Genomic DNA, 27,796 nt, shown 5'->3' with positions numbered 1-27,796 from the left:
GATTGGCACAGGATAGAGCAGGGTTTAGGCTGTTGTACATAGGGTCGCTATGAGTCACAAACAACTCGACGGCACATAATAACAACAACGTGACACTGTGGTTATACTTTTCTTTTTTATTTTGGGGGTTAGAGATAAACATTTAAAGAATGTAGAAAATATTTGACACATAGTGAGTCTCCAAGTAATTGATGATATACAGACTGTTCCTGGTTATGAATATGATCATTTATTGTTTTAAGTGTATTTTTTAAGTCAGAATAGGTGATGTGTTCTTGTTTCACTTAATTGGCCATGATAGAACCAGTTTGAAAACCTGAGGAAGGACGAGGCGATGTTGTCTGTAAGTCTGATGTTCCTAGCCCGGCGGCTGCTTATAATTTTTATACACACTCCTAGAACTGAACTTGAAGATGTTTAAGAAATAACTCTTTTAGATATAATAGTATTCTTTTTTATATCGTGTATTTTGCATTTATAACTATAGGTAAACATCAATTTTTTTACTATTTTGTGTGTTAATGATGAATCAGAGTACTGCTGCCTGATGGTTTAGATAATGTTTTAATTATGCGCCCAAATGGCTGAATGCTGATCTTTGTGATTTGGCCGTCTTCCATTTTGTGATCTGTTATGATGAGCCTCCATTTCTGTAGAATACTGATTTCACACTAGAGTCTAGTTTTTAGAATGTAACATAGTGATCTGTAAGGAGTGAGTATACTATATTAAACGATGTTATTGTTGTGTATCGTGGAGTCAGAGTTGATCGATAGCTGAGCCTGCAGATTTCCAGAACTATTAAATCGTGTGGGAGGAGATTGCCCATCTTTCTCTCATGAAGCAACTGTTGGATTCAAACCACACATTCTTTTGGATTCCTTACCGCTAAGCACTCACCCACTCCTTGCCAGCAAGTCTGAAATGACACATAGCTGACCTTCCAGTGGATTTGCAGAGGCTATAAGTTGCACGAGAGATTGCCCATCTTTCTTCAGAGGGTTGCCAGTGGCTTCAAATCACTAGAGCGGTACTACCTATGAGTTAGCACAACAAACGTAGTCCATCAGAGCTCCTTCCTTCAGTTTTAAATACACTTAAGTGAAGCTATATGGTTAGTAGCCCAGGGTCTGCTCTCTTTTGTGCCAGGGCTCTTGATTCTCTGCTGTGGCTCTACTGCTCGCATAGGCCTATGTCTGGATAGTGCAAGAATCAAGAATCTCTGGCTCTGAAGGATATACTTTATTCTCTTGCTGATTTGGTGGTGAGGTTCTCAAATACTGCTGCTGGATCTGTTCAGTTTAATGACCAGTCCCCTTGTGTTTAACCCTATTTACATATTCCCACCTATCCCCATTGCTAAATCAGTCTGTGGCTTGGGAAGCCATTTTTACCTATAAACCATTAACCACATGGTGAGATATACTGTACTCATCTCCAACACTGCAACTCAAAGGTATCAAATCTCCTGCATCCTTATTTATTGTCCAATTCTGATTCATAGCAGTGATTGGAAGAACTGTGGCTTTACTTAGGTACACGTTGGTTTTTAATCTGATTATCGTTGCTCCTCAGAGTTTTGCAAAAATCCCTTAGACTCTCCCAGTGCTGTTTTGTTGTTTACTGATATATAAGAACCACCTCATGGTTGACTCTCCCACAGGTTTTTAATCACACAGGAGGAGACTGTTCATCTTTCGTGAAGGTGCTGAGAATTCAATTCATTTAGTCTTTTCTTTAGTAGTGCATTTCCTTAGCATCAGGATCAGAGGGAGACTCATCAACACCTACATTATGCATATGACAGAACTTAACCTGCTGAAAGTGAAAACTGGAAATGCTTAGTGCCAAAGTTCAGCCTGCCTTAAATATAGATTGCATCTCAGCTTCAAGAACCAATAAGCAGCATCACGATAGATGGAGGGAAAAAATTGAAATTGTTAATAATTGCCTCTTATTTGGCTCCATAGTCCATCCTTGGAAAAGTGCAGCTTGAGTGTTCCTTGGAGACAAGGATGGCACAGCTTTATCTCACATCCTTTGGGTATATTATTAGGAGAGCTGATTTCCTTGGAAACAAGGGAGATCATCAGAAGAGAGGAAGACCTTCAGTAAAATGTATTGACACAATGTGACTGCAGCAGTGGAGTCAGGTGTATCAGAGATCATCAATACGGCGATAGGACAGGAGTCAGATCTCTTGTTCATAGTGTCCCTTGCTTGCTGACAGTGAGGAGGACTTGAAGCACTAGTTAACAACAACAAAAAAAAATCAAAAGGAATACAACCTTCAGTATGGATTGTATCTCAATGTCGAGAAAACAAAGATTCTTACCACTGGACTGATAGGCAACATTATGGAGAAGAGATTGAAATTGTCAGTAGCTTCATCTTACTTGAATCCTCAGTTAATACCGTTAGTACCAGCAGCGCTGGGAAAATATGCTCTTCAGGACCTTTCCAAATTATTGAGGAGTAACAATGTCAGTTTGAGCATTGAACATCGCATGGATGGCCAGTAGAACAAACAAATATGTCTTGTAGAGGGTGCAGCTGGAGTGCTCTTTGGAGGCAAGAATAAGGCATCACCTTATGTGCTTTGGGTATGTTGCTTAGGAGGGACTACTCCTTGGAGAGGGATATGATACTGGGAAGGGTGAAGGGTCAGTGAATGTGAAGAAGACCCTCAACCAGGTGGATTGATATGGTGACTGGTGTATGGCAAGACTCAAAATGAGAAGATATGTCTGCAGACACTCATTAAGAATTGGAGTGTAGAATGTAGAAAGTAAATAAATCAAGTAAAATTGGAAGTTAGAAATGGAATGCATGGATTGACAACCTAGGCATTGGCCATTTTTAATGAACTAGTCACGTAATCATCTATGCTGGAAAAAGACAAATTGAAAAGAAATAAAGTAGTATTCATCATCAGAAAGAGCATTTCAAGATATATCCTAAGGTACAATGCTGTGAGTGATATAATCCTATCTATAGGCATACAGGTAAGGCCTATTAAATCAGCTGTTACTCAAATAATACAAAGCAATCACAAAACTTGGAATGCAGGAAGAATAACAACAACAAAAAGTGGTATTTGTCCTCATAATTGCAGGAGAATGGTTTTGCAACACCCTAACCTGTGTAAAAATCCCTTGAATATATTGCATATTTGATTCCAAGCTGCTGTAGTAAATAAAATACTAGTAAATATTAATAGTAATGCAAGTCACATTTGTTGATTTTTCCAGTACATAAAACGGTAATATTTACACTATATTATAGTCTCATTAGGGGAGCTCAAGTGGTGGTGTCTGTAGAAGTTTTGCTGCTAACTCAAGGTTGGTGAATGTATAATGTTCAAATCTATCAGAGACACTATTAGAGAAATAACAGTCTCCTGGGCATGGTACTGAATTGTCAACTATAGTTGATTCTAACTTGATGGCAGAGAGAAAGAAAATTTTATTAAGGGAGTTCTGGTGCTGTAGCCCATAGCGAGTTTCACTACTATCCCATGGCCAAGCCTCTGGAAGTTTGAGTTCACCAGCTCCTCTTCAATTTATAACCTAGAAACTCAATGGAGGATTAGCTGTGAGTTAATGAATTGTTGGCAATGAGCTGCAATTTTTGTATTTTCTGGCCTGTTAAATGTACAGTAGTGTGATTATGTACTGACAGGTCAGAACTAACTCATAGCTAACCTTTCAGCAGGTTTTCAGAGGCAGTAGGTTACACAGGAGTAAATTGCCCATCTTACATGGAGCAGTTGGTGAATTCGAACTGTGGGCCTTTGGGTTGGCAGTGTTCTCCTTTCCACTGGGCCATCAGATCTTCCTGAGTGCACAGTAGCTTTAGGAAAAAGATTAACATATTGTTAAGAATTACCAAAACGTGACACACAGAGTAAGCACAATGATATTGGGGGAATCGGCACTAATAGACTTGCTTGACAGCAGGGTTACCCAAACCTTCAATTTAAAAAAAGAAGGAAAAAAAACCACCAAAACTGTGTTGTTTATCTGTAAGCACAGTAAAGTGAAGGCCACGTCAGCAAGGCCTGAATCATGGTTGGATGTCTTTGGGTTGTTCTAGGAACAAAGAGAGCTAAACATTGAATAGCCTTGTGAGAAATTCTGTGAGGGCATTTTTCCCTTTTTCTGTGAGCATGATGTTTTCTACCTGACTCCTCTTTGGTTGGTTAAACCTCTTCTACGTAGTGAAAATTAATGAACAATTTCACTTACATCACCTGCAAGTAAATCTTGCTGAAGATTATCCAAACACAACTGGAATAGTACATTGACAGGAACTGCCAGAAATAGAAACTGGATTTAGAAGAGGTTGTGGCACTAGGGGTATCATTGCTGAGTTCATATGGATCATGGCTGAAAGTAGAATGTATCAGAAATATTTGTTTTATCGTCTATGCAAAGCATTTGACTCAGTGGATCACAGCAAATTGTGGCTAATATTAAAAAGGAGAATTTCAGAACATCTGGTTATGTTCATGTGAAACCTATACCTAGACCAAAAAGCTGTTGTCTGAACAGAGCAAGGGAATACTGCATGTTTCAAAATCAGGAAGACAGTGCATCAGGGATTGATTCTTTCTCCATACCTTTTCAATCCATATATGGAACAGGTCGTTTAGGAACTGGACTTTATGAAGAAGAGATGATAGATTGGTTCCAACTTGATGACACATAACAAAAACAGTATGCCCCATTTAGCGTTGGTAATTAGTAGAATTGTACATTTTTTAAAATGTTTTAACATTGCTTGTTAGGCTCTTTACTGATTAAATAAGAATCAAATTATTAGGAAGTATGTGTACATGTTAAAAGTATTTTATTATAAAAACTTTCCAACCTATCCAAAGTAGAGAGAATATTATGATTAGTCCTTACATACCTATCAGGCATATCCACCTTTACTTATTTTAGCTGACACTTTGTTTTTCTTTGAATAAAACATAGAGGTAATATTTTTGTATTTGAAACATTTGTTAGATTGTAGTTTGTCATTGAAATTACTGCTTTATTTACATAGCTTGATTTATTTACAGTTATGTATTTATCTGTTAGAATACTCCTATAGATAAAAGCTATTATAGCTATTTATATTGCTTTAATATGCTGTTTGAATTTAAGAGGCGAATGTAGCATAGAGTATGTGTGGGTTCTATGTAATTATCAATAAATTTGGGAAGAAATAGTTAAATAATTGAGTCCTTTAATGATTGAGTTAATGATTGAATCCTTAGAATGGGCATTACAGATATCTACAACTTTATAGGAAAAGAGGTTTTGTCAAACAGGCTAAGTGTAGAAACGGAAATGAGTCAAACCTACCTTGATGTGAGTGTGGTACTGAGAACCAGTAACAGGAATTGAGATTGAATGCACTTACTGGAATTGAATCATCCCCTATAAGTACAGTTGAACTGAATGGATTACTGAAAAGATAAATCAGGTGACTTACTTAAATGTCTGTCAAATGAGTCCTAACTTTTTTAGTTTGTGAGAAAGTGGAAACTTTAATAAATTGTTCTCTTTGGATTTGGGTTTGCTCTCCAAATTCATTCTCAAACTCATTACCTTGGAGATGGAATGTATTCCCCATTGTAGCCGGTATCCAAACTGTCATATACCTTGTGATCATATGTTTGAAATTTTTCACATACTTATTTTTTTCTTTAGATTGGACTAGACACATAAAACTGTGGTGGTGGTGGTATTTGCCATCCACTTTGAAGAGACTCATTACTAATCTTCCATCAGTTTTTCAGAGGAAATAAATATCATAGGAGATTGCCTGTCTTTTTCCTACTGAGCAACTGGTAGATTTGAACCACATGGCTTTCTTCTGGCAGCACAGCTTATTACCATACCACTTGGCCAATACCTTCATAAGTAATGTTTGAGCATGGAATTTTATTGATTGGATTAGTTTTAATATCTGATATTAAAATATGACATTAAACCAAGAATATCATACTTCATTAAGCTTTTTAAGTAATAATGGTAACAAACATTTTTATCCAGTTTTTCTTCTCTAGGTGAGCTTATAATTGAAAATCAATTAGCAAACGGAGAGGGTAATCTCAAAGGTATAAAAGAACTTGATCTATAGTTTCACTAGAAGTCCTTTTAGTCTCTGCATTCTCTTATGTTCTGCTTTTCCTTCAGAAGGAGAAGAAAACAAAATCTAGCCAGTCTGAATTACTTGCTGCTATGTAGTAGTTTCTGCTGACTAATCTGTAGCTCACTGTTTTGTTTATTTAGTTCAACCTTTTGGATAAACTGGATTGGCAAAGAAGCAGGTGCATTTGTTTTAACAATTGGTAGATTTCCTAATTCACATTTATCTTACAATTTCTAAATTAAGCTCATTAATTTATTTGCATATGCATATTATTCTGTTATTCACAACATTGTATTTCAAGACGGATCTAGAAATTACTTTTTTAACTATGAAAGCAACCCCATTTTTCCTCATGTTTTCATCTCCAGCATAGTAGATCATAGGATCGTCTGACTCAAAATGTCCCAAGCCAGTCCATGTTGTTTTGCCAAAATCTAGTATGTCAATAGTTATGCATTCCATTTTTTTCTTAACAATATCCAGTTTTCCTACATTCATGGTTCTCACATTCTGTGTTCCAATCACTAGTGTCTGCTTACAACCATTCTTCCTCCTTTGTGTTTCCATACTTGAGGGCTCTTAGCCTCAGTGGTCCTATCTGCTAGTCTTAAAGTGTGCTCTGTTGTACATAGGGATTTCGAAGGCCTCCTATTTCAGAAGTGGATGGTCAGTCTTTCTTCCTTGTCTTAATTTGAATGTTCAGATTTAGAACATTATCTGACAGACAAGCATTTTACAGAAAAGAACAGATGAAAGCTATTTCCCCAATTGTAGAAATAACCAACAGATTCAGTGTTATTCCCACTCTTGACAAGTGTGTCTTGACCCACCTGTTTCCCTGCTCCACCAGCATTCCCTTCTTCTCCTACCTACTCCATTCAACACTTATCTCCCTGTATCCAGCCCTTGATATGATGGCTCAGATCTCTTCTGGGCTTCTGTGATTTCAAACGCCTCAAGCTGCTGCCAGTTTTCTCTTGCTGTGGGCAGTATCTTTTGAGTTTAGTAGTCTGTAAGTCCAAATACCAGGTACTGGTACAAGGGAAGGCTTCTTATCTAGGACAGTTCTGAGGACAAGTCTTTTGCCTTGAACTTTTGCTCCAGAATTGACTACTTGTGCCTTAGGGCTTCTTCTCTTCCATTTGTCGTACACTGTGGTCACAATGGCATAGCTTCCCAGGGGAGGGTAATGTGTCCTGTAGGTCTGGTATATAGTGCTGTTTCTTGGCCTGCCCCAAAGTTTTTAAGGTATCAGCCTTGACCCACAGGCTTCTGGAAAATACTGGGGTACTTGTCTTTTGCGGGGCTAGCTGAGTCACATAGCAGCAAGAATTTATTTGCACAGTCTTTGTATTTAGAAAGTGATAGAGTAAAAACATGGTTTTATATTTATTTGTATTCTTGTATTATTTCATTGTTTCTGTTTTATTTCCTTAAATGATCCATGAAAGTTAACCAGTTAATAGTTTTGCTTAAATTATTTTTTTGTTTATATTAGCTAAGTTTTGTTTTTTTTTTTCAATTTTGTTTGCTAGTCGGCAGCAGGAAATAGAAGAAAAACTCATCGAAGAAGAGACAGCACGAAGAGTGGAAGAATTGGTGGCAAAGAGGGTAGAGGAAGAATTGGAGAAAAGAAAAGATGAAATTGAGAGAGAAGTTCTCCGAAGGGTGGAGGAAGCCAAGCGCATCATGGAAAAGCAGTTGCTCGAAGAACTCGAGCGACAGAGACAAGCTGAGCTTGCAGCACAAAAAGCTAGAGAGGTAACGCTCGGTCGTTTGGAAAGTAGAGACAGTCCATGGCAAAACTTTCAGTGTCAGGTTGTGCCTCCTGCTCAGTTCAGAAAGAGATGGAATACAGACTATCTAATTCCTTTCTCATCTAAACTTACATTGCTGCGAAAGATAATTTTTTTAGCCTATTCAGAAGTGCTGACTAATGCTTAAAAGTTATTTTCATAAAACATATTCAAGGAACACTTTTTGATTTAATGGAACTGACCTACATATTTGAGAAGTGTTTGAAACTTTTGCCATGGCTGCAGGACTTACATTTCTTTTTTGGGAGGGAGGGGGAGACAGGGAGTGGTAAAGGGGAAAAGTTAATATCCACCTGTGGTTATACATTCTTTTCTGTTTATCACTCTATTACTTAGACTGTGAGAGGCTTTTTGCCTTCAGTCAGAAAAGAGCAGGGCCTAAAATTGAGTGACAGCACCTGCTTTTGATAAATAGGTTTTCTTACTCTTCTTTTTTTTTCCTTTTTTTCCTTTATCCCTTATCTCCCTTCCCTAAATCCTCTTCCAGTACAATGGACTAATTCTAGCATTCTGATCATAAGACCCTCTATTTTTCTAATGTGTTTCAAAAAATCTTTTTAGGAAAAAATGTCCAGATTATTCATCCACTTTTTTAGTATCTACTAACAACTCCTTTTTTTCTCTAGAGAGTTATGAAGGAACAGGTTGTCCTTGTCTGGAGTCAAGCTAAACACATGATTTGTTTTATCAGCAGCTGGAGCAGAAGTTGAAAATGTCTTTCTGTGAGACAGTAATTTGCTACTGAAGCTTTATAGCTTATTTGCACTGATTACTCCAGGATCCTAAAATTTAATCAAAGTCATTGAAACACTCAAGGCACCTTATTTTACAGCACTGAGTGTTTCTCAGCGTAGTTTGTATAAGTGAATATGAATTCCCTGGGTGTGTGCCATAGGAAATCCTGTAGTTTGTGTTTTTCAACATATATACTATACTAAAAAATATATGACCCATTGTCACTTTTAATCTTGGCATTATTGTGGACAAGTTGAAAAAATGTTCAGTCTCTTTACTTTCTAGTAAGTTTGGCTTTTAAAATGCTTTTCCCCCTCATGCTGTCTTTGATAGCTATACTTGTCTATGTTATAGTGGATTTCACCAGCTGTAAAACTGAATGTATGAAATTTTTATTTATTTCAGTGCTTTTAATATTGAACTTTTTGGAGTAATTGTGCTGTCTTGTAGCGAGTTATTAATCATAGTAAGATTTTTTTCTCTTCATGTGCTTTTTGTTTCATATTAACAATTTTTTTTTTAACACGGACACAATCCTCTGACAGTCTTTCCAAATACTAAAATCATTTGAATATGTATGCTGTGATCTGAACACTGCCCAAACCATCAAGCAATCTTCATATAGTTGCATTATAAAACCTCATTAAATTTCCAAGAAAAAATAAACTACAGAATTTTATTTCCTGACCATGCGTCCCTTGGATTCCTGAATTTCAGTTCAGACTGTAGATGACAATATAAGCTGCCTTTAGAAATTGTCAACATCTGAATGTTAAGTCCATTTTCCCCATGGAATAAGCCCTTAGTTCCATGAAGTATGGATTTCCATTTGTATTTTTCACTAACAGTAAATGTATTTTTCTTATTAATTGTTTGCCTTAGGAATGATGAATTACATTTTTTGTTCCTTCTTACCATAAACATCTGCATTCCTCAGCTCAGCCTTCCTTGTATGTTGTTTCTTTATAAATGGTTGAGCTGCTGATGCAGGTATTGCCAAGCTAACAGTACAAATCATTTTAAAGAGGAAGCTGGCGTGTATGGCAGCCGAGGAGCACACTCTGCAGGACACTGGACAAGACAGTAAATATTCAACTTTTAATGCTGATTAAAGGAGTATAGGTAAAGAATACGTAGGTATACATAATTGGTGAGACAAATATTCACTTTATTTATATTTTATGTATTAATTTTTTTAATTTGGTAAATACTATCCAGTTTTGTAGTTGTCCTTGTTGATTTGTGTGATGTTTAAGTACTAGTAATAATTGCCAGGAAACTATCATTAGGGAGGGTTTAGTTGGTTGCTGTTTGGACTGGGAGGGATGATTTAAATTTAGTGCTAGAAACCAATGTTAGTGGCTGCACAGTTTATCATTTGTCAGAGGTAGTTATAAAGCTACCCTGTAAGTCAGATCAAAAAGTTCAGAGAAAGATTAGTCACTATTTATCAGTAAAAATAAACATTTTATTTTTCTAACATTTTAACATGTCCTCCCCTTTAGGAGGAAGAACGTGCAAAACGTGAGGAGCTAGAGCGTATACTGGAAGAGAATAACCGAAAAATTGCAGAAGCACAAGCCAAACTAGTAAGTATAAAAAAAGTCGTTTCAGTTTGCTTTACTCTTTTTAAAATGATCTTTATTGGTTTTGCAGTGGACTCTAGCTGCAGTACACCCGAAAAGTTTATTTGGGGCTTTGCAGAAATCACCTTGACATTAAATCCGAAGAGGATGCCAAGATTTGCTATGGTCTTAAGCGGGCTTCTTGAGATGAAATTGTAATACTAATTAATTCATCTCCAGTATTCTGAATTTCTTCTAGTCCATTCAGATTTCTTCTGTGCCACAAAAAATAAAACCAACCAATAAAAACTGAGACTTATTTATCTCAGTTATTTGGCAGTATTTCATTTCACATTGGTTGACATGTTACAAACCAAACCCACTGACGTTGAATTAATTCTTCCATCTTTCTCCTTCAGATTTTTGGGTCTGTAAATTTTTGTAGGGATTAGGGCAAGGGTGCTCCCTGTCATAGCTCCTGTGGAGTGAACAGCTGGTAGATTGAAACCACTGGCCTTGTGGTTAGCAGATCAGTACATAATATACTATGCTAGTGGGCTCCTTAATTGGATAAAGTGCCATGTAAAGGTGGTTATGTTGTATGCCATTAAGTCGGAACTCCTGGCTAACCCTTCAGTGGGCTTTCAGAGACTAAATTACAAGTCCATGGATCAGCTGGAGAATTTCAACTCCTTCCTTTTGGGTTAACGGCACAACTTTTTGCCCATTTGGCCACAAGAGCTCTGTGTAAAGATACAGAGCAATTTTAAAATTATGGAAAGTGAGTAGAACACCCAAGTGTAATATTTTAGAACTAATTCATACTGTATTTTTCTTCCAATTCTATTTTTTGTGCAGAAATGTGACGTTTGTTCTGTTTTTAATGGTTGTGGGGTTTTTTTTTATTTTTTTTATTTTAAAGAGTTTTTCCATTTGAAAAAGTATTTTGTTTAAAATGGTCTTGGTATGAGGAAGATTAATGTTAGCGTTAAAGGACTACGGACATGAATATTGGGGAGAACTTTAAAAAAAGTCAAAGGAATCCCTTTGTTAGTTGGGTATTAGGGAAGGCTATATTCATATATAGATATATATTCTCTCACTTTAAAGGGTGGATAGGTGTTGTTTGGTTTTTGTTTTGTTAAACATGTTAATCCTGTAGTGTAAGTGGACATAATTATTTTAGAAAAGATCTAAGAGTAAGTGATCAGAAAACTTTAAAAGCTTTTATCTTGTCATTTATTGAATATATCTTTAAAATTTCATTTGATTGAAATGGAATCAGGCTCAAATATATTTACAAAGATTTTCTCTTGGATTATTTAAAATAATGAAAATTCTAATACTTTTATGGCTTGTCTGCAGCCAAATATAATTTGGATGAAACAGAAAATAAATAAATGCAAAACATGTATATGCAATATGATTCCACTATTTTAAAAAAGGATATTTATAAATTTTAAAGGAAAATGTTATGAGTTAATCTTAATTGGTTTATGTGTAACTATACTTTTCTCAGCTGTCACCATGTTCTGTTAAGTATTTTATATCATTTTTATGAACACAGAAAAATGGTTTAATTGTAAAAAGGTAAATTTAAGCCAAAATTAGACTAACTAAATTTAGGCATTTGTGACAAAAATTCAAGGAATTGGGCCCAGTAATGACAACTAAAACATGGATTAGCTTAACCAGGTGACCTCAGACAAGAGTCTTGTTAATTTTCACTCAAAATTGTTTTATCAATAAACAGTGTATGTGTCCATGAAGAGACCCTCCCCCCAAAAAAGGTAACTAATATACTTGATACCAGACACAGATTAATCCAGTGTTACATGGCTTGAGATTTTTTGACAGATTGGTTCCTACTTTTTTTGAATGATTTCCAGGAAACAGTTCAGAAATGATTATGTCTTACATTTTTGGGAATATTAGGTGATTCTCTAGAATAGCAGCTGTGGCATTTTATAAGTAGGAAGAGTGGCCTTCAAGACTCTTTCTTGGTGACATAGATAGCACTGACGTTCTTGCTATACTGAAGACACTGACAAAAAATAAGGCCCCAGGAATAGATAGGATACTGATTGACATGTTTCAGCTAACAGATGTAACCTTGAACATACTCAATAATCTATACCAGAAAATTTGGAGGATAACTGACTGGCCAAGTGACTGGAAGAGATCTATATTTGTTCCCATTCTCAAGAAAGATAATTGAATAGAATCACCTGGAAATCATTCAACAGTATCTTTACCATCACATGCAAACAAAATATTGCTGAAGATCATCCCCAGACGGGTGGAACAGGACATTGACAGAGAACTACCAGAAATTCAAGTTGGGTTTAGAGGAGCCCATAGCACTAGGCATATTGTTATTATCAGGTGCATCCTAGCTAAAAGCAGAGAACACTGGAAGAATGTCTTATCTGTGTTTTATTAGCTATGCAAAAGCATATGGCTAACATTGAGAAGAATCGGAATCTCAGAACACGTATTTGTACTCTTACAAAATCTGTATATACAACAGAACAATGGGAACACTGTGTAGTTTAAAATCAGGAGGGGTATGCATCAAGGGTATATCCTTTCTCCATAGCTATTCATTCTGTGAGCTGAACAAATAATTCATGAAGCCTATGTCTACTAAGAACATGGTACCAGAATTGAAAGAAGGCTCTATCAGCAACCTGCGTTACACAGATGGCACTATGCCTTTCTTGCTGAAAGTGAGGAGGACCTGTAGTGCTTGCTGCAAAAGATCAGACTTCAGCCTTCAATATAGATTGTATCTCAGTATCAAGAAAATAAAGAAATTGTGGTTTCTCTGAAGGACTTGGCAAAAAATAAAGCCCCAGGAATTGATGGTATTCACCAATTGACATGTTTCACCAAAAAGATGCTAACCCATTCCCCCAAAAAAAGTGGCTCAACAGAGTGTGGAAATTATCATACAGTATTGCTCATATGACACACAAGCAAAATTCTGCTGAAGATTATCCAGAAACTACTGGAACAATACATTGATAGAGAACTACTAGAAATAACAGTTGGGTTTAGAAGAGGTTGTGACACTGGAGACATTATCACCAATGTCAGATGTATCTTGGCAGAAAGCAGAGAGTACCAGCGGAATGTCTTGTCTGTGTTTCATTGACTATCAGAAGGTATGTGACTGTAGATCACAACAAATTGTGGTTAACCTTCAGGAGAATGGGAATCCCAGAACACTTGATTGTGCTTATACAAAACCTTTACTTGGACTAGGAATAAGGCCTCAGAACAGAGCAGGAAAACACTCATGGTTCAGAATCATAAAGGGAGTAAATCAGGGATGTGTCCTGTCTCTGTACCTTTTCAGTTTATATGTAGGACAGATCACTCTGGGCTTTATGAGAGGAGTGTGGCATTAGCATTAGAGGAAGACTCAACAACCTACGTTTTCCAGATGACACAGCCTTTCTTAAACTGAGGAGAACCTGAAGCACTTGTTGCAGAGGCCCAGGGACTGTAGGCTTCAATATGGATTGAAGCTCAGCATCAAGAAGATAAAGATTCTCAGCATCAAGAAGGTAAAGACTCTGACCATTGGGCCAGTTGACAACATCATGGTGGATGGAGAAGAGATTGAGGTGGTTAATAGTTAACAGCTTCCGTGCCTCCTCGGTCAGCACTCTTGGCATCAGCAGTCAGGAAATCAAAAGTTGAATTGCATTAGGTAAATCTGCTTTCAGGGAACTTTCAAGAGTACTAAGAAGCAATGATGTCAGTCTAGAGACTTAAGGTATGCCTGATTTCATCCATGGTCTTTTCAGTTACTTGCTATGCATCAGAGAGCTAGAAAATGACTAAGGATGATAGAGGAAAAATAGATGACTTTGAGTTGTGGTGCTGGAGAAGAGTCTTGAACCATGGACTGCCAAGAAAACAAGTGTCTTGGAGAAGGTAAGACCAAGTTTCTCCTTGGAGGCTAGGGTTTTGAAGCTCCATCTCTCATACTTTGGGCATGTGGCCAGAAGTGACTGGTCCTTCAAGAAAGACATGATGCTTGAAAGGGTGGAGGCGACAGCACAGGAGAGGAAGACCCTGGATGAGATGGATTGATACAGTTATTAGAGCAATGGGGGTAGGTGTTTCAGAGTCATTGAGACCGGGTTAGGACAGGGCAGACTTAATAACTATTGTACATAGGGTCGCTATGAGTCGCAAGCAACTTGATGACATATAACAAACATCAACCATTCCTGGGCCATTGGCAACAACATGATAGATGGAGAAAAGATTGAATCTGTGAATGATTTCATCTTACTTGGATTCACCATCAACACCCTCAACGTTAGCAGTCGGGATAAGAAGATTTACTGCTTTGGGCAAGATTACTGTCAGCCCCTGCCAAAATACTGAAGAGCAGTGATATCAGTTTGAAGACTTATTATGTATGCCTGATTCAGGCCACAGTCGTTTTCATTACTTGTCAAGCATATGAGAGCCAGACAGTGAATAAGGACAACAGAAAAAGAATTGATGCCTTAAGAGTTTTGATGTTGGAGAAAAGTACTGAATATCCGTGAACTGCCAAAAGAATGTACACATACATATGTCTTAAGTTGGTGTGTTCTTTGGAGACAAGAACTGCAAAACTTTGTCTTTCCTACTTTGGGCATGTTGCTCTTCCTTGGAAAGTGTTATTATGCTTGGAAGGGTGGAGGGTCAGCAAAAGAGAAGACCCCCGCCAATGAGATGGATAGATGTGGTTACTGTAGCAGTGGGCTCAAGTGTATCAGCGATGTTGATGATGGCACAGGATAGTACAGGATTCATATCTGTTGTTAATAGGGTCGCTGTGAGTTGCACTCAACCTGAAGACACCTAATAACAATCAGAAATGCATGGATTGCCTCTGCCATTTCAGTGTATGCTAGGAAAAGAGATGAGATTAAAAGTGAAAGAGTCTTTTAAAAAAAAAAGTGAAAGAGTCTTATTTTAATGATGTAAATCCCCATGACATCTATTGAGTGACCTTTGAAGCTGTTTTGAATATGTTGTCAGCAGAAAGATTGCTATCTTGGACTAAAATGAGTCAGTCCAAATGAAGAAAGGCTCACAGACTACATATGTAGAAATATGAAGACATAGCAGAGGTACCATTGCAAATACTGGTTTTCAGCATTTACAGTGATGTCCCGGAAAGCTAGAAGCCACCTTCCAGAGAGTACAGCCCTTTTACTACCTTAATTTTAGCTTACTAGTACCGCTTTTGGACTTGGTCACCAGAGTAACTTACTCATTATTTTAAACCTACCCACTGTGATAACCTGTTAAAGTGGCCACAGGAATCTATTAAAATTACCAAGAGTATATAGCATTGTAGGATAAAGTGAAGGGGTATACCTGGTGAAAAGACACAGTACTTAGATCACAGTACTTAGATATTTAACAGTGCTGTTACACATATTAAGCATTTTAAGGGTGAGGGGGAAATATCAAACGGCATGGCACCAAATGTGTCAGTGAGTTATTTTAAATTTAAATAAAGTGACAGGAAAGTTAGATAAGGATTTTGAGAATGTGAAAGGTTGGGGTAAGTTGGTAACTTCATTTAAAATTTTAATATATTCAGAGCAACAGTTAGAATCTCTTGACATTAGTGACTTTTTTTAGGGTGGCTGGAACAACAGATTGGAAACAAAGTTATTGAAGGCCTATCAAAAACATGAGGATGTTAAGCTAAAATTGTAAATGCTAAAGGATTGGAAAATCTTTGTTAGTGATAGGGTTTGTTGAGGGAAGGAAGAGGAAAAAAGAATTCTTGTGTAATCTGTAATAGACTTGACAGTCATTTATCACCACCTGTGGGAGGAAATCTTTATAATGGTAATTTTCATGAACACCATTTTTCTTAGATTGTCTTTTTTTGGTAGGGCTTGCTTTACTACAAGTTGTTGCCACCAATACATTAAAAGTAGTATACACAACACAGTGATATTTATGTCAGGAGTGCAAGTGGTTGGGTTGACATGGGGGGCGGGGAATAATATAGGGTAAATAGGCTAAACATCTCAAATCTTTTCTGATAAACCAGAAAGCTTGGAATGAAGGAAATAAATCAGCATAATAAGACATGTATGAAATACCCTAGTTTTCATACTCTCATGAAAGATGGGTCTCAAGAACAATTACACTTTTTTTACCATTGCTATTTATGTTATATTGGAGCTTCTAGCCAGTGCGATTAAGGACCTCTTAATGGTAAGGAATTAACATTGCCCACCCAGACAAACGCATGTGGTTCAGATCTACCAGATGTTACAGGACAGGCAGTTTCCTCCTGTGCCTTTAAAAATTTACTGGAGGGTCAGCTATGAGTTTATTTCAGCTCAATGTTAACAACAGTTGCTTAGTCTTTAGAAAATGTCAGTACTAGCGCTATGTCATGTCCATGGCGATTTGAATCCAGTGGTTCTGCAGGAGAAAGATGGATAATCTTCTTTCCATTCAATTTACAGCTTTGGAAGCACAGTGAACGGTCAGCTATGAGTGAGGTAGTTGGTTCCAACTCTGTGGTAATGAGAGCAAGCCAGAGTAATTTTTCCAGAAAAATAATTAAATGACATTGTAACTGGAAAGAAAGAAGTAAAACTATTCGTAGTCACAGACTCTTGTCTGTGTGTGTTTGTGTATGTGCAAAAAGCTAAATTGAAAGATGGATTTCAAGATTTGATAATTTTGTTAAAATTACAGTACTACCCAAAGTAACCTTCAAAAGTCAGTATTATTTCCGTCAGAATTTCAGTAGATTATCTTGAAATATGGGAGTGGATCTTCATATTGATAGGGAATTGTAAGGGATTGAGTAATCAAAAAAAATACTGAAAGGACAAGAAGACAGAATGACTCTTTTTATTTAAAAATTTAACTAGAAAGTTAATCTTGTAATCTAAAGAGTGTTACCTGGCATACCGAAGTTAAATTAGAACTATCAGAAATAAACCTCTGTACAAAAATCAGACAAGTTGATTTCCATATGTGACGGTTTAATTTTAGACCCTTACCCCAGTTTCATATCGTATATGAAAATTAACTGAAAATGTGATCTAAATAGCTGATAACGTGAAACTCAGAAATGTAAGATAAATTTTCACATCATTTGGCAATACATTGTTAGGTACATCATCAACAGTACAAACAGAACGAGACAAATTGGACTTCATTAAAATTAAACCTTTCGTGAGTCAAAGGACATCAGGAAGGTAACAACAATTTAAAGCATGGGGAAACATTTGTTAATCACATATCTAGTAAGAGTTTAATATCTAAAATATGTTAAGCTATAGTTTAGCAGTAACAAAAACTGTGTAGAGTCAACAGAGGATCTGAATAAACATTTTTCTGCCTGATAAACCTGAAAGGATGCTTGATATCATCAGTGAGTTCAAAAGAAGAACTAAACCCACTGCCACAGTAAATTTTTCTAGGTTCTCTCAGAGAGGCTTTTAGGCTCAGTTTGCTGACATTTCAATTAGTAGCCTGACACATTCTATCAGGGCTCTTCATTTGTTAATGAAATGCAAATCAGTTGCAATGAAATAATGTGTTAAATCCACTACAATAACTATTATTATGTACAGAAGAAAGATGGATAATCTTCTCTTGTGCAGTTTACAGCCTTTAAAATTGTGCTGGAGGGTCAGCTGTGAATAGGTTCTGGCTCCATAGCAGTGAGTTTGAATGTTTAAAGAGGTAGAGATGAATAATTAAGACAACCAAAAGAAAGAGCTCACTTTAAAGGATAAGGATAACTTGCTACCCTGAAGCTTTGAAACCACTTCTAGTTGATTGGTTTGATTAAATTTTAGAAAATCAGTAAACAGAATCCTAAAGGTATAACATTTCTATTTTGAAAACATGGTTGCAAACAGGATTACCAAATTTCTGAAGGAAATGAGTATAGCACCCAGTAACCCATACCAAGTTCAACTGTTAAATGAGTCTCTCTTTGAAATAGTTAATTTCAGTTTAGGTAATACAACATCTTGGAAAGATATTAACTGATATTTACATTATCAAACCAAATGTAATAAAAGTAAACCAAATGTAATAAAAGTAATTAATAAACACAGGAAAAAAGGAAAAGTGAGTGGAAGATATGCTGAGTCCTTTCAATGGTAGCTAATGACCCAGAGGCTGCATCTCTGATAATTTGAATACACCAGCATCTCTGGCTCACAGAGAGAAGATGGGCATTTTTCTGGTGAGCTATTTACAGCCACTAAAAATACTCTGCAGGGTTAACTGTAAGTCAGTTCAGATTGACATTAGTGAGTTTGAACTACTTTTATTTTAACAGTGTATTCTCCTGGTTTCTACATGGAAGACAAAACAAGCTTATAGCTGAATTTGTTAACAGTTAAATCTGATATTTCCAGAAATTTACATTCCATTGTGCTAATCTTTAAATAAGGTCTTGATCAATGTGCAAAATTTTACTTGTTTACCTGAAGTGGTACTTTCACTATATGAGTTACTATGGTGAGCTAAAGAATAAGCTTACAAATTAAGAATTCTTTTTTTTTTTTTTATAGTGGTATGCTTCCTATGTTACAAGTTGAACTTGGTGAATTTTTCCATCTTTGGGAGCTAAAACTTAGAAAGGGGAATTCTTTGAAAAAGAGGTGTTTATTTGTTGCTTATGCAATGAGCTCTCTGTATAAGGCGCAAACAAATAAATATAGAGAGAAGTAAATGACCCTTCAACTGTAGTGTATGTAGTGATTGCATGTTTGTGGGGAAGAGGGAGGTGTGCATTTACATGTTCCAACTACCAGTTGTTACTCTTTAGAATGGTTGGAATACTCCGAGTTAAAAAATCTCTTGTGAAACTGAAGAACTGGAATCTTAAACATCATGACTTGGCAGGAGAGAGGGTAGCCTGCTTTGTATAATTAACTTTCTTCTAAAACTCCCAAGATAAATTGTGCGCTCATCAGTGCACAATCATTTTAGAACAGAGAGTAAGGTAGACTAACAATGGGTTTATAATCTCACTAGTAATAGTCTGCAGGAACAAAGCAGTCGATCAGAGAGACATTTACTACAGAGGGAAATTATAGTTAAGAAATATACTTAGCAAGTAAGATGTTAATCATTTCATTGTGTTTTACATAAATGCTTACTTAGATAATCTGTTTTCATTTGATAATTTATACAAAAACCAAAATTGGTCAAAACGGATGGCTAGGAAAATCTTTTTATCAATTGAGGTCACTACAATAAAATAAAAACAAAATTAAAATTAGTCTTCTTTTGGTTTCCCCCAACATTCAGTTGAATAACATTATAGTAAAAGCTATGTAGATAAGGCTGTGATTAAAAAAAATAACAATTATATGTTGTCTAAGTAGGAGAAAACAGGACATGGAGCACAGGGCCCAGAATCTCTCTCTGAAAGAGCCAGAGGGAGTAAGAGTAAGCAGGAGGAGGTTGGTTTATTTGTCACTGACTCACAGTTTTATTAGGGAAGTAAGTTGGAGAGTGGGGGAAGCAAAGAATATCACCCAGAACAAGTCCAGGTTTTAACCCAAGTTCCAAGGCACAGTTCCTCAGCCCAGGCTCAGGTTTCAGTTTAGAGTCAAATCCAAGTCCTATAACAAGGTTTGCCTCAGCAAACTTTCAAGCTTCTCTTTCAAGCATTTGGCAAGAATAGCAAAAATCTTTTTAACTATGGCCAGCACAAATCTAAGAAGTAAGACCTTGTTGCAGTGTCTCCATAAAAAGCTATAGTCTCTCCATCACCATCACCATCACCAGGGTATTGCTCTCAGCACGTTCTTGCTTCAGTCTCCCTCAGGTCTTGTTGCACGGTGTACGATGTACTCTTTCTTTTCTCTTAATCCTACAGTGTTTGATGATTGGCAAGACTCAAAACACCCATAAGTAAAGGCAAGAATTGTACTTGCTCCAAATTTTTTTTTTTCCAAGTTGCATCAGGATGGATGGTGAAGAGATTGAGATTGTCCACAGCTTTAGTTTGTTTGGCTCCACAGTCAACACTTTTGGCACCAGCAGCCAGGAAATTAAAAGATGTATTGCCATGGGAAAGTAAGCTGTTAGGGACCTCTCCAAAGTACTGAAGAGCAATGGTGGTATTCTTCAGACTAAGGTGCGCCTGATATAGGCCATGGTCTTTGCAATCACTTGCTATGCATCAGAGAGCTGGACAATGACCAGGGAGAATAGAAGGAGATTTGATGCCTTTTAGCTGTGGTGCTGGAGAAGAGTATTAAATGTATGAACTGCTAAGAAAACAAACAGGCTCGTCCTGGAGAGGTTTAGCAAGGATTCTGAAGCTTCGTCTGACATACTTTGGACATGTTGCAAGGAGGGACCAGTCCTTGGAGAGGGACGTCATGCTTGGGAAGGTGGAGGGACAGCGCAGGAGGGGAATACCCTCTATGAGGTGGATTCAGTGACTGGGGTAATTGGGGTGGGTGTGTCTGAGACAGTCTGACAATGGACAGCAGGTTTTAGGGCTGTTGTACATAGGGTAGCTATGAGTCGCAAGCAACTTGATGGCACATAACAACAAACAATAACTTTAGTAGGCATTATGTGATATTGCACTGAAGGTAAAATTTTACTGTGGTTTTAAGAAAAATTACAACTCACATTCTACAGTCTCTTTTTACTTAGCAGTTTACACATTTTTTTATTTGTTTAAATTTTCAAGCATCAGTTGGTAACACCTAATGCCATTTTGACAGACTTTTCATTCCTACTCCCTCTCCCAAAGGAATTGCACGTTTATACTCATTAGACTTTTCCAATGGCATTTTCAGTCTTTTATTATTAATGAAAGTTTATGGAGACTTTGCACCCCTCCTCCCTAATTCACTCTTTTCTTTGAAAAGTCAAAATTGTTTTATTATTATACAATCTGTCCTCCCAAGTCCACTTCACTATACTGCCTTCATTCTGGACTCCCATCATGACAATAATACCTAATCATATATATCCCTTTTAAACAGTTTTCTCCCTCATCTTTTTCAATGCAGTATACATTATTTATCTCCTCTTTCTCAGTCTCCCCCCAACCTCTATGTCAGACCTCTTTTATAACAGTCACATTATACAGTATTTATCTTTCTGTGACTGAGATATTTCACTCAATATAATGTCCTCCAGGGTCACCCATTTTGTATAATATTTCATGAATTCCTTGTTTTTCAGTAAAGGATAGCATTCCATTGTGTGAATATACCAGAGTTTCTCTATCCATTCGTTTATTGACGGGCACTTGGGTTGTTTCCAAGTCTTTGATATTGTGAACAAAGCTGCAGTAAACATGGATGTACATACTCGTATATTTTTAATCTTAAAATGCAACTTTATTTTTACCCAATCTAAAGATAGTTTGGGTGCAGATAGTGTAAATAAATAGTATTTTCTGTCTGGAGAAAATATACCTCTTGGAAGGGCTATCTTTTCTAAGTAATGTTAGCTGAGATGAATCTTGTCAAGACTTTTAGTAATTGGTTGCAGAAACAAGTTTGTGGGTTTTGTTTTTGTATTATTTTTGGTTTTGTGTTTTGTGTGTCTGTGTGTTTTAAGAATTTCTCTGAAAATATTTACATGGGTACAAAGAACAACTGACTACATCCAGTTGTTGTTGTTACAGGCCGAGTTGCCTACTCTCACAGGGACCCTATGTACAACAGCCCTAAACCCTGCTTTATCCTGTGCCAATCTCACTGTCTCTGACACACCTACCCCCATTACCCCAGTCACTGAATCAATCCATCTCATCGAGGTTCTTCCTCTCCTGCGATGTACCTCCACCATCCCAAGCGTGACATCCCCCTCCCAGGACTAGTCCCTCTTTGCAGCAAGTCGAGACAAAGCTTCAGAATCCTTGCCTTCCAGGAGCAGTTTTGTTTCACACTCTCCAAGGCAAACCTGTTTCTTCTCTTAGCATTCATGGTGTCTCTAGTACCACAAACAGCTCAAAGGCATCAATTCTATCATCCGTATTCATTGTCCAGCTCTCTGATGCATAGCAAGAGATTGCAAAGACCATGGTCTGTATCTGGTGCACCTTAGTCTCCAGACTGCCATCATTACTTGTCAGTACTTTGGAGAAGTCTCTGACAGCAGACTTTCCCAGTGTAATGTCTTTTAATTTTCTGGCTCTAGTGACAAGAATGTTGATTGTGGAGCCAAGCAAACTAAAGCTTTTCACAATTTCAGTCTCTTCACCATCTAGCATGATGCTGCCAATCAGCCCAGTGGTGAGAATCTTTGTTTCTTGATGTTGAGCTTTAATCCATATTTAAGGCTGCAGTCCTTTACCTTCTGCATGAGTGCTTCAGGTTGTCCCCAGTTTCAGTAAGCAGGGTTGTGTCATCTGCATAACATAGATTGTTGATGAATCTTTCTCCAATCATGATGCCACATTTCTCCTCATAGAGCCCAGCCTCCCATAGGACAGCATCCAGTAGGGCAAACAATTATAAGTACTGGGAAAATTTTTTAATGTTTTGTTGTTTGCATGTTTATTGAGATCTGTGATAAACAACTGTTGCAAATTAGGTTGATTCCAGTTCACAGTGAACCCAATAGGACAGAGTAGAAATTCTCCATAGGGTTCCTGAGGCTCTAAATCTTTATGAAAGCCTCATCTTTCTCTTAAGGGTGGGATGGTGCATTTAGACCACAGATGACTTCTCCACACTTAACCCGCAATATTGCCAGAGTTCCATGAATCTGCAAGTGAGATGGCTACATGTAACCCTTCATATAATTGAAGGCTTAATTATTTAATACTACATAGTACTCTGTGTGTGTGGAGAGAGAGTAATGTACCATCAAGTCAGAACCGACTTCTAACTGACCTTTAGATCTTTCTCTCTTGGAACCACTGGTGGATTCAAATAGCCTGAGAGTTTCCACCATAGGTCAGTAGTTTAATTCCCTTACAAATAAGGTCACCAGAGTGCTAAGAGATAACAAAAGTAGAATTATTTTATCTGGATCAGCCTCTCCTTTGTCTTTTACCTAGCTTCAGTGTGAAGTCCTAGTGGCCTAGTGGTTAAGGAGCTTTGCAAATGTCAACCCAATCTACCAGTTGCTCCACTGGAGAGAAAGATGGGCATCTCCTCCTGTGCAATTTACTGCCTCTCTGAGTTGGCTCAGACTCAGTGATACTTAAGAACATCATCATCTTGCATCAAAGAAAAGTGAATTCCTCTTTGTTTAACCTTCTGTTCTCAGGAATTATCACACATTGTTTATGAAATACCTTTAACTGCTAGTTTCACTGCTATTACTTGTTTGTTTCAAATGCTTTCTCTTAGCTTTAATTACAGACAAATAAAGGTAGTGAAACTAATTTCCCTAGTTTTTACTTCTGTAACATTTTTCTTGAGCTGCTTTGTTTTTTATAGGAAACCCTTTACCCTATATAGTCTGGTAAAATGTCAACATTTAATGTTTTACTAAAAAAAAATTAATATTTAGATTAGTAGTATAATCACATGGTTTTGTGTAGGAGAGGTTTTTGTTTAGGGGTTGTGGCGTTTCTGTCTTATTTTGTTCTTCTCAGAAAACAAGAAACATTTACACCTTTTTCCAATTTTCCTAATCTGCATTCTCAGGAGGGATGGTTAGGTATTTTTTTCTTTTGTGAATCTTCCCAACTCACAAAATGCTTAATGTATCCACTATAAGTATGTACATTCTTATTCTTTATACATAGTAGCATACTCTACTACAGTGTCAGGCATTAAATGTTTCCTTTTTGTTATTTTTGAAGTTTTTTTTTGCATTTTAGTGTTTAGAGTTCTTTTAAAAAAAATTCTTTGTGTCTTCTCCCTCTCCCCCTATTCTGTTTTTGTTAACTGTTGCCATGTTGGTGGATTGCTTTACAATGTTGCAGTAAATAACCTTGTAAATGTACCTATTGTACATGTGTTTAAGTATAAATGTGTAACTAAGTCTCAGAAAATGCTGGCAAAAGGTTATTCTAAAGAAATAATTGAGATTGCAAAATATTAAAATTTTACAATCTTAGTTATAAAACTAGCTATTTTATTTAGCTTTGGGTTTGTGGCATTTGATTGTAATCTAGTGATGCATGAGGAGCTTAGTGGTAAAAAATTGTGCTGCCACTTCAAGGTATATGAGAGAGAGATGGGTTCAGACTCAGTGATGGTCAACAGCAGCAGAAATATATGGGGCTCAAGTACCTCAGAGCATATACTAGTCAGACACTTTGGAATTCTGTCGGTTTGACAGCAAAAAAAGGTGGTATATTTTTCATTTTAGTTAAATTTTTTAAGTGTTGTGGTTTTAAGGTTATGCTTTATAATGCATTCTTCTCTACTCCCTAAGATTCTATTATACTTTCTTAAGGGATAGTTAGAGCTGTTATGAAAACTTGAGTTGATGACTTATATTACTAAAGCCTTCATAAATGATTCAGTGGAGGTGGAAGCCACAACTTCTTAAAATTTGACTTTTGGAAACAGTTCAATATATTTTATGCAGTGATCAAGAAGAAACAAAGGCTGGTGGAAGCTAACGTGGTAACAGCTTGAAAATTTGAAATAAAAGCAGAGTTTAAAAAACCTTAGCCACTGGAAGAGATGGGATTTTTTTTGTCTGTACTGTTGTGCATTGTAATGCCCTCTGCTTTTAACAAAAAGATACTGTTAGCAGGTTTGAAAACAAGAATCATTGATACACGTTGCCAAATTGAGGAATTTGGTTTACTATCTTTGGAAAAGAGGTGGTCATAAGAATCACCTTAGTTTTCTTTTTAAAGAGACAATTACATGCAGACAATATAGGAAGGAAGCTGGTTGCTTTAGGCTGAAGAAGTTGAAGGTATTGAGGAAGTTAATTATATAAACTAAAGTACATTTGAAATGAGATAGCTGGTCAGAAAGACTTTCTAATTTTTATGTGATTCTTGGTTTTCAATATTTGTCATTACATTTTAGCCCTAATACAGATTTTTCCCCTAAAAAAAGTTACACATTTCCAATTATATAGTGTTACTGAATTAAAAAGAAAAATACACTTGCTGCGCTTGAGTCGGTATTGACTCTCATTAACCCTCAGTCAAATTTCTGAGGCTCTAAACCCTCATGAGAGGAACTGGTAGATTCAGGCTGTCACTGTCAGTATTTTGGTTAGCAGACCAACACATTACGCTGTACACCACCAGGACTCCTTGTTACTAAATAATGCCCTCCCAATAGATCCATCCACTGGTTTATAATTGACAATGCAGTCACTTGTTTTACTGATGGTATAAGTAAAAATAAACAATAGAAAAAATTTATACTGACTTTAAGATATAGTTCACGGTAATTGGTTTTTAGAAGTGGGCTTTATGAGGAGAAATGTGGGGTCAAAATTGGTGGACGATTTATCAACAATCTGCGTTATGCAGATGACATGACCATGCTTGCTGAAACTCAAGAGGACCTGAAGCACCTGCTGCAGAGGGTCAAGGACTGCAGCCTACAATATGGATTGAGGCTCAGTGTCAACAAGACATAAAGATTCTCACCACTGGACCAGTTGGCAGCATCAGGATGGATGGTGAAGAGATTGAGATTGTACACACCTTTAGTTTGCTTGGCTCCACAGTCAACAGTCTTGGCACCAGTAGCCAGGAAATTAAAAGGTGCATTGCCATGGGAAAGTCTGCTGTTAGGGACCTCTCCAAAGTACTAAAGAGCAATGGTGTCTCTCTGGAGACTACGGTGCGTTTGATACAGGCCATGGTCTTCGCAATCACTTGTTAAGCATCAGCGAGTTGGACAATGACCAAGGAGAATAGAAGGAGAATTGATGCCTTTGAGCCGTGGTGCTGGAGAAGAGTATTGAGAATACCATGGACTGCTAGGAAAACAAACAGATTTGTTCTGGAGAGGGTTAAACTGGGTGGCTCCTTGGAGGCAAGGATTCTGAGGCTCCGTCTAACATACTTTGGACATGTTGTGAGGAGAGACCGGTTCTTAGAGAGGGACATCATGCTTGGGAGGGTGGAGGGACAGCGCAGGAGAGCAAGGCCCTCTATGATGTGGATTGATTCAGTGACTGGGATAATCGGGATGGGAGTGTCAGAGACAGTACGATTGGCACAGGACAGAGCAGAGTTTAGGGCTGTTGGACATAGGGTCGCTATGAGTTGCAAGTGACTCGACGGGACATAACAACAACAATTGGTTTTTAGTTTTCTCCTATAGTTTACTCCATTGTCAAATGGAACTGTGTAGGAGCAATGAACGTGTCATTGCTTCACTTTTCATGAAATATGCTGTATTTTGTATATTCACATTTTATAATTTATAATTTCCAAGATCTTTTTTGTTCGATGACCTAGACAATTCTGATTTTTATTTTTATCTTTTAGGCTGAAGAGCAGTTGAGAATTGTTGAAGAACAGAGAAAGATTCATGAGGAAAGGATGAAACTAGAACAGGAGCGACAGCGTCAACAAAAAGAAGAACAAAAAATGATCCTGGGCAAGGGAAAGTCCAGGCCAAAATTGTCCTTCTCTTTAAAAACCCAGGATTAAATTGCAAACTCTGAACTTTTAAAAAAAAAAAAAAAAAATGGAAAAACTTTGTATGGTAGCTTCATGTTGAAGTGTTTTTTTTTGTTTTGTTTTTTGTTATTTTAATTTGGAAAATATGGGAAAATAGCTTGTTCTGATGGGGCTATGCTCTGCAATTCCTTTTCCTCCCCTCTTTACCTTCCATTAAGTCAAATCTTTATCATATCATTGTTGTCTTCTGAAACGTGAGATCTGTTTTCACTTCTTTGGATTCTCTATTAGTGGTCTGAAGAACAAAGATCACTTTGTATAAACTATGGATGGTCTGGTAAGATTTACTAGCTCACTGACTTCAGAGTTATACTCTGTTTATTACACCATAATGCTGGTTTTGCTGACTTTTTGATTTTTTTATATATTTATAAAAAAAGGAAAAGTTAGTAATTGCATAGAAAATTTCCCAGGGTATTACTGGACCTGTATATTGTTAAACCAGTGTCCTTGTGATACTGTTGCTCTTGATGTTCCTGATACAGGTAAGGAAACAGTTGGTCAACTCTGATACAAAATATATATATCTATATACAGTTCAGTATTTTCTCTGTTCAGTCTGTTTTTATTTCATTGACAAAATCAAACCAGCATTCCCCATTGTGTAAATAAATGATTTTGCTGAATAAAGTAAAGTCTTAAATTCCTATGTTTTAAGCAATTTTTTTTAAGTTCTGTTAAGTCTTAAAAGAAGGGTTTACTTTTTGATGGTCAACAATTTAGGAGTCTTAGAACTATGCTATATTTCCTCTCATTTATACTTTTGACTTAGGATTTATATATACATTAAATATACTTGTGAATTAGAATTTAATGGCTATTTTTACAAATACCTACTTTATGATGACATCAGTGTTACCTTTAAGACTAACAGCACTCAGAAGAGAAAAAAAATTCTCAGACCTGTGCCTCGTTTT

At 36.9% G+C, this 27,796-nt stretch overlaps 1 protein-coding gene across 1 annotated transcript in view; it reads left to right on the top strand.

Annotated features, from left to right (window-relative positions):
• ARGLU1 (arginine and glutamate rich 1) overlaps nt 1-27,532 on the top strand; it is a 37,310-nt gene extending 9,778 nt beyond the window's left edge. Inside the window, exons 2-4 of the mRNA XM_006894614.1 lie at nt 7,683-7,908; nt 10,205-10,288; nt 26,685-27,532. Of these exons, the coding sequence (XP_006894676.1) occupies nt 7,683-7,908; nt 10,205-10,288; nt 26,685-26,849 (475 nt within the window). The 3' untranslated portion in view covers nt 26,850-27,532. The remainder of the gene's footprint in view (nt 1-7,682; nt 7,909-10,204; nt 10,289-26,684) is intronic.
• The last annotated feature ends 264 nt before the right edge of the window (nt 27,533-27,796 follow it).

This window comes from Elephantulus edwardii, unplaced genomic scaffold, assembly GCF_000299155.1.
Source record: "Elephantulus edwardii isolate Elephantulus edwardi_28Jun2011 unplaced genomic scaffold, EleEdw1.0 scaffold00147, whole genome shotgun sequence".
Classification (NCBI taxonomy): Eukaryota; Metazoa; Chordata; class Mammalia; order Macroscelidea; family Macroscelididae; genus Elephantulus; species Elephantulus edwardii.
The sequence above is the reverse complement of the archived record's forward strand: the minus strand, read 5'-3'. Positions and strand labels throughout refer to the sequence as shown.